Source organism: Colobus angolensis, unplaced genomic scaffold, assembly GCF_000951035.1.
Source record: "Colobus angolensis palliatus isolate OR3802 unplaced genomic scaffold, Cang.pa_1.0 Scaffold229, whole genome shotgun sequence".
Lineage (NCBI taxonomy): Eukaryota > Metazoa > Chordata > Mammalia > Primates > Cercopithecidae > Colobus > Colobus angolensis.
Window position 1 is genome coordinate 6,384,028 of NW_012115477.1, and position 7,914 is coordinate 6,391,941.

At 38.8% G+C, this 7,914-nt stretch overlaps 1 protein-coding gene across 1 annotated transcript in view; it reads left to right on the top strand.

Annotated features, from left to right (window-relative positions):
- Positions 1-1,986: 1,986 nt before the first annotated feature.
- STK31 (serine/threonine kinase 31) overlaps positions 1,987-7,914 on the top strand; it is a gene marked incomplete at its 3' end in the record, with an annotated part of 42,786 nt that continues 36,858 nt past the window's right edge. The window contains exons 1-3 of the mRNA XM_011944209.1: positions 1,987-2,148; positions 4,598-4,644; positions 4,734-4,786. Coding sequence (XP_011799599.1) covers positions 1,988-2,148; positions 4,598-4,644; positions 4,734-4,786 — 261 coding nt within the window. The remainder of the gene's footprint in view (positions 2,149-4,597; positions 4,645-4,733; positions 4,787-7,914) is intronic.

The window sequence follows — 7,914 nt, forward strand, 5'->3', positions numbered from 1 at the left end:
AGAGTCCCCCCAGTGGTGCTCTCGGATGGAGTTCCTGCAGTCCCGACATCCTGACAGGAGTGGGGCTGGGAGGTACACCAAAACTACAATATTTAAGACAGTGTGGTATTAGTCTAAAGAAAGCAAAGAGATCAGTGTAGCAGAACAGAGAATCCAGAAATAGACTTGCACATGTATGGTTAATTGATCTCTGATGATGGTGCAAAGACAAGTCAACAGACAAATGACAGTGTTTTCAACAAAAGATGCTGGAAAAATTAGATATCCATATGCAATAAAATAAAATTGATTGTTTCATATGTTATAAAAATAAACTCAAAAAGGACTACATATCAAAATGTAAAACTTGAACATGTAAAGTTTCTAGAAGAAAATATCTAAGAAAACTTTTGTGAACTAGGCTAGTCAGAGATTCCTTATGTACAACACAAAAACATGACCTATAAGACAAAACTGATAAATCAGACTTCATTGAAATGAAAAACTTTTGTTCTTTGAAATACCCTTTTTAGGAAACAAAAAGACAGCTGTAGAATGGGAGAAAATATTTTCAAACCTGAAGGAGTTGTAGCCATAGTATATAAAGAACTGTCAAAACTCAATAATAAATTCAGTTAGGAAACAGGAAAAAACTTGAACAGATACCTCATTTAGGAAGATCTGGATGGAAAATAAACATAAGAAAAGTTTCTCAACATCTTTAGTTAGTAGAGAAATAAATGCAAATTAAAACCACAAGAAGATATCACTTTAAACATTCATATATAAATGTTTAAACTTAAAAACACAGACCATAGCAAATGATGGTGAGGATACAGAGCAACTAGAACTCTGAAACCCCGCTGGTGGGAATATAAAATAGTACAACACTGTAAAACAATGCAGCGGTTTTTTAAGCACATACACAATTCTATGACTTGGCCATTCCACTCCTAGGTACTAACCCATAAGATAAGAAAACATATGTCCATACAAAGACTTGCACACAATAGCAGCTTTATTTGAAACAATTCAAAACTGGAAGCAGTCCAAATACCTATTAAAAGGTAAATAAACAAATTGTGTTGTATTCATGCAACAGAATAGTAACAGCAATAAAACCCAACAAACTCTTGATACATAGGACAAAATTTATCAAAATAATTATGCTATTGGAAAGAAGCTAGATTAAATGTTCATATTGTGTGATTTTAATATCGTAAAATTCTAGAAAACGCAAACTAATGTATGGTGACAGAAAGCAGAACGGGAGCTGGGAGGAGTCAGGTATTACAATCAAGCATGAGGAAACTTTGAGGTGATAGAAAAGTTTATCTTAATTGTGGGGATGATTTCAACAGTGTATACATATGTTCACCCTTAACAAATTATGCACTTTTTTGATATCTGCAGTTTATTGTACTTTACACTTCAAGCTGTTAAAAATTAACCAGATATAATTTTCAATTGTGTAAGGCTTGCCACAAAGCATAATATCTGCAAAGAAGCAGACAGCTAATTTTTTCCTCTTAAGATTGTGGAAAAAGTTGTAATGCTAGAGAGAGCTGTGGAATCTAGGGGTGAATTGACCACCGCTTGTAAAGCTACTAATCTGAAAAACACATTTTCAGTTACCAAAGTTATTTTCTCTTTTCCATCGTGTAAATAGAATGTCGGGGTTCTTCTAATTTGGGTGTTTCTAAAATTTAAATCCACGTGAACAGATTAGGAAAGGCCATGAAATCCTACGTCACCTCTAACCTCACTGCTTGAAGCCTTGTGAAAGGAACTGGCCATGGAACTCACCCCAGCCTATAAATCACCAGGGCCCCAGCCTCAGTGGGTGGGGTCGGCAGCCGCCAGTGTCAGGCTGCTCACGGCAGGCTTCTAACTAGGCGGTAGGCCATGGCTGCCACGTGACACCGGATGATGGCACAGTGCTGTGCAGGCAGGCACAGTGTGGGGGCTTCTAATTAGGCGGTAGGCCATGGCTGCCACGTGACACCGGATGATGGCACAGCGCTGTGCAGGCAGGCACAATGTGGGGCCTTTGCCTACAAAGCTCCTGCGGCAAGCTTCTGCACGTGTGCTACGGCGGGCGGAGGGCCGAGAGCCCAGTGTGTGGGGCCAGAGTCACTTTTCTAGAGCTTCTACAACGGAAAGTGTGAGGTTAGTAGTAGTTTTTGTGGTACCTGCAGTGGTGGCCGCTTCAAGGACTGTTTTCGTCGCTGCTTGCGTTTTAGGTCTCCTATCCTGGGACGAGGCCCATTTCAGGGTTTTCTGTCACCTTCGAGACGCCCGCCACCCCAGAGGAGTGTCAGATGCCCGTTTTTGAGTGCGTGCAGGCAGGTGAAACTGGCTTGAAAAAACCTTGGGCCTGAATAAGTTCCATGAAGACGAGGTCACGCAGCCTGCACACTCTCTTCCCCTTCTGGAAAATTATTTGTTATTTGTTTCAAAATCCCTTGTAAAGTAAGTGTCAGGGAGCTACGTGTACCCATCTCTTCCAAATTTTCATCACGAAGTGGAGATTTGGATGTACCATTTGGTGATCTCTGTTTGCAGAAAGTGTAGGGCATCAGTTCCTTCATAATCAGGGCGAGTCATTTTAAAGTAAGATTTAAAAACTATTGTAGAAGTAGCTTTTTGGAGTGTGTGGAGAGATTTCTGTTTGGATGAATGGAGGCAAGATGGCGCAGTTTCGGGTTCTTCACCGTCAACTTTCCTGCGCCAGGGAAAGACACGGGTGGACTGCGCAGGCGCAACCCGACCTCCCATGGAGAAAAACCGGAACCCACCTAGCCACGCCTACTAACCCGCCCCTGACTCACCCACTGTCCGCCCACTTCCGGGCCCAGGACATAAAAGCCGCTCCCGGCCGTGGAGCCGTGCGCACTTCGGTGGACCCGGATGTAGGAACCTCGCTGGAGAACGCGGAGCGACATCCACCGCCGGAGACCGGTGAACCTCGCACCTCCTTCACATTGGCAAGTTAATAAAGTTTTTTTTGCCTTGCCTACTTGCCTTTTCTCTGGCTTCTTCTGCTCTGGGGGTCGCATTAAAGCAAATCAATTTCCAAAGTAATTTTAACTTTTACTGAAAGTAAGCCTTAATGCCTTCCATGGAGATATATACTCTCCCTAAAAGTTTTTACAGCTTTTCGGTCAGTTGAATTTAAAAACTACTTTTTGACCAGTAGAAAAGGACCTTTTTTTTTTTTTTTGAGACGGAGTCTCGCTCTGTCGCCCAGGCTGGAGTGCAGTGGCCGGATCTCAGCTCACTGCAAGCTCCGCCTCCCGGGTTTACGCCATTCTCCTGCCTCAGCCTCCCGAGTAGCTGGGACTACAGGCGCCCGCCACCTCGCCCGGCTAGTTTTTTGTATTTTTTAGTAAAGACGGGGTTTCACTGTGTTAGCCAGGATGGTCTCGATCTCCTGACCTCGTGATCCACCCGTCTCGGCCTCCCAAAGTGCTGGGATTACAGGCTTGAGCCACCGCGCCCGGCCGTGGAGACATTTTCATGCCACTTACGAAACATTTTTTAAAAAAATTAAGTTGTAACAAAAGTAATCTATTTTTGAAATTTTATTTTTCTGTGATGAGAAGTTAATGTTTCCCTTTTCTTAATGAGAGAGCATTTGAAACTTCAGTGTAGTGGTGTTCCTAGACAACTTTTAAAGCTCTTAAAAAATTGCGGTGGCTTAGGCCTGTAATCCTAGCACTTTGGGAGGCCGAGGTGGGCAAATCACAAGGTCAGGAGTTCAAGACCAGCCTGGCCAACATGGTGAAACCCTGTCTCTACTAAAAATACAAAACTTAGCCGGGCGTGGTGGCATGCGCCGGTATTCTCAGCTACCTGGGAGGGTGAGGCAGGAGAATTGCTTGAATCCGGGAGGTGGAGGTTGCAGTGAGCCGAGATCGTGCCACTGCTCTCCAGCCTGAGTGACAGAGCAAGACTTCGTTTGGGGGAAAAAAAAAATCAAAAATCTGTATTTTAATTTTCTTTCAACACTTGTAAATGGAAAGTGCAATGTTCTAGTATATTACAGATGAAATTATATAGTAGTGTACATTTATTTTGGAATATTTTTGCATGTGATAAAGTATAATATGTAATGAAAATTGTTTTTGAAGTAATAGGCAAAATTCTATGTATTTTGCAGTCTTTCATCCCACGGAATCTTCAAAAATAGTAACCACCATGCCTTTTACATAAAATAGACTAACAGTTTAAAGCATTTGTTCTGTTATTCTTTGTTTACGTTGTGGAAGTCCTTTTTATGGGAGGATTTTTCTAAAAAAGAATATGTACATTGTTTCAAAGTGTTGATTTATGTAAGTGATCAAAATGTATATGAGTTCAGTATAAATTTGTAAAAGTTTGGCTAAAGAGATAATTTTAAGCATAGTGATTAAATATGATAAAATTGCATATACTACAAAATACTCAAAAGAGTTATTGAAGGAAATATTGAGTTCATTTTTAATATAGAGTTTGAATTTTGATACTGCATTTAGGACAAAACGTTTGTAAGAATTGAACATGATGTAGTTCAGTCTTCATTCATTATTAATGGATGGATTATTATAATCTAATTTAAGGTATCGAATTGTTCTAGTTTTTCAGGAATTGTCCAAATGGATGAAGATACCCATTATGATAAAGGTACTGACACTAAAAATTATTTTGGGGTGTTAAGAGCTAGATGATACTGATTAATTTCTAATTTTCTTTGTATTGTGATTTGATTTTAGTGGAAGATGTGGTTGGAAGTCACATAGAAGATGCAGTAACGTTTTGGGCCCAGGTAAATAGCAAACTGGTTAATATCCCCCCTCATCTCCCCCAGTCCAGTTCCTCCTCAACAAAAACAAAAATAAAACCCAGGAATAAATATATTTATTATTCTCATTGCCTAACATTTATTGAATTATTTGTCACCAGGCATTATTAGAAGACAAATTTCGACAGCTGTGATGTTACTTGACACATGAATATTATGCGCATAATACACCAAGTTTAAAAAAAAAATTGGCAAGATTGTGATTTCAGAATTCTACTCAATTGTAGGTTGCTTTTGCTGGAGTCTGAGAGCCTGTTGTATTTGTGAAGTTATAGCTCCATCTAGGGGTCTTTTATAAGATTGTTTCTTGAAGGAGGATAAGTTTTAAAAATCTTGGTCTTTTTTTCTAATGGCTTAAATTTGAGAAATGGTATTTTTCCTCATTATAAAATTGGAAGCATGAATGAAACATTTCTGATTTTCTGTTGGGAGGCTGTCGGTTGGGTAAGGTTACTCAGTTTTAAATACAAAGCAAGCACTAAAGGGCTGTGTTCCACAATTTAAGAAGGTGAATTCCTGTAATGCACAGAATGACCTGCTAATTTTTGGTTTTGTAAACTATACGTGGTATGGAAGGGAAAGAAATTACATTTCTCTGTACTCCCTACAGCATGGGAACTCCTTTTGCTGGGGGATGAGGTGAACTCGTAATGTGGGAAATAGGAGAATATGTGAGAAGAAAGTTCTAGAAGAATATGATTAACCCAGAGTTCTTAAACATACAGTCATGCATCACTTAATGACTGGGATACATACAGAGAAACGCATCATTAGGCAACTTTTTTGCTGTATGAACATCGTAGAATGTACTTAGAGAAACCTTGATGATACTACTACGTACCTAGGCCATGTAGTGTACCTGTACCCCATGTTACTGTACTGAATGCTGCAGACAGTTGTAATACAATGGTAAGTCTTTATGTATCTAAATATAAAGGTACAGTAAAAATATTTTATAAAAGATTGAAAAATGGTACACCTGTATAGGGCACTTACCATGAACTGAGCTTGCAGGATTAGAAATTGCTTTGGGTGAGTCATTGAGTGAGTAGTGAGGCATGTGAAGTCCTGGGACATTACCCTACACTACTGTATACTTTATAAATACCATACACTTAGGCTACACTGAATTTATAAAAATATTTTTCTTCAATAAACCTTAGCTTACTGTAACTTAATAAACTTTTGACTCATTTGTGATAACACAGCTTAAAACAAACATTGTAGAGCTGTGCAAAAATATTCTTTATGTCCTTATTCTAAAACTTTTTTTCTTTAGAAACTTTTAATTTTTTTTACTTTAAAAACTTTTTGGCTAAAAACGAAGACACAAGATCATCAATATCACTGTCTTTCACCTCCACTTCTTGTCCTTCTAGAAGGTCTTCAGAGTCAGTAACGTGCATGGAGCTGTCATCTTCTGTGATAATAATGCCCTTTTGGAATATCTTCAGAAGGACTTGAGGTGGCTGTACAATTAACTTTTTTAAATGGGTAGGAGGAGTACACTAAAATAAAATAGCAAAAAAAAAAAAAATACACACACACCGATGACATAGTTGTTTATTTTCATTACCAAGTATTATGTACTGTACATAATTGTATGTGCTGTGCTTTTGTAAGACTGGGGCACAGTAGGTTTACACCAGCATCACCACAAATATGTGAGTAATGCATTGCTCTATGATGTTACGATGGCTAGGACTACACTAGGCAATAGGAATTTTTCAGCTTCATTATAATCTTATGGGACTACTGCAGTGTATGTGGTTCATTCTTGACCAAAATGTCACTATGTGGGGCATGGCTGCATGTAATAAAACACTGTAGAAGGGTGATGTTATAGAAAACTTGGGGCAAATTAGTGTGTCTGCTTATGCACATGTATTTGGCAAATTTGTTTCTGCTTATGCATATTCTCTAAAGGTTGCTCACACGTTCTGGTTCCATGCCCATTGTCTCTGTATTAGTGACAGCTGCATCACTCTCAACAGTGTCCCAGGTTGGATGATAAATGCTATTTAAGCTTATTGTATAGAAACATCATTTATCAGTGTAAAAAGATTTTCTAGACTAGTGCTGTCTAGTAGAAATATATGAGCCACGGAAGTAATTTTAAAACATTTTTGGCAGCCACATTGAAGAAACTAAAAATAGCAGGTGATATTTTAATAAATACATTTTATTTAACTCAATATATCCAAAATATTGTTTCAAAATACAATTGGCATGGAAATGTAAACAGGATAGTTTATATTTCCTTTTTAATATTGTCTTTGAAATCCAGTGTGTGTATTAGACTTAGAGCATATCTACTTAGACTAGCCACATTTTAAGTGGGTATTGGCTGTTGTATTCAGTAGTGCAGCTCTAGACTTTGATTTCAGTTTACTTTATTTGTGAAGATGTTGATTGAATTTGGAGCAAATTCAAGAGTCAGCAAATTTTTTTTCTGTAAAGGATCAGATGATGAGTAGTTTACTATTTTTAGGCCATACAGTTTCTTTTGCAGCTATTCAACTCTGCCAACATAGTGCATAGCAGCCATAGACAAAATGTGAATGAGTATGTGTAGCTGTGATGCAGTGAACTGTATTTACTAAAACAGGTGGCTGTAATTTGCCAACCTCTGAGTTAAACCATGAAGTTGAGGCGCTTGCAGAAGAACATTTAGAACAGGAAACATGCACATGAAAAGATTAAACATTAAAACTACTGACGGTGTATAAATGAATGCAGTGGTTTTTTCAGGAAGCAAATTGGCAAATTTGGTTGGGGTTAGGGTGGGATGTAGACATAGAGAAGACTAGAGATTTGGAAATATGGGTAGGCAGATTAGGATGAAAATCTGCTCACATATATTCTCCATTTTTTTGCCCTGTGGGCTTCTGCCTTATAAACCACTTATAAGCAAACATTTCAGATTGGATGGTGGCAGCTGAAGGAATCTAAAGTATTTGACTCCACCTGTTTCTTTGAAAGAAAGAGCTTCTGGTTAGGCATGGTGGCTCAGGCCTGTAATCTCAACACTCTGGGAGACCTATGTGAGAGGATCGCCTGAGCCCAGGAGTTTGAGACCAACCTTGGCAACA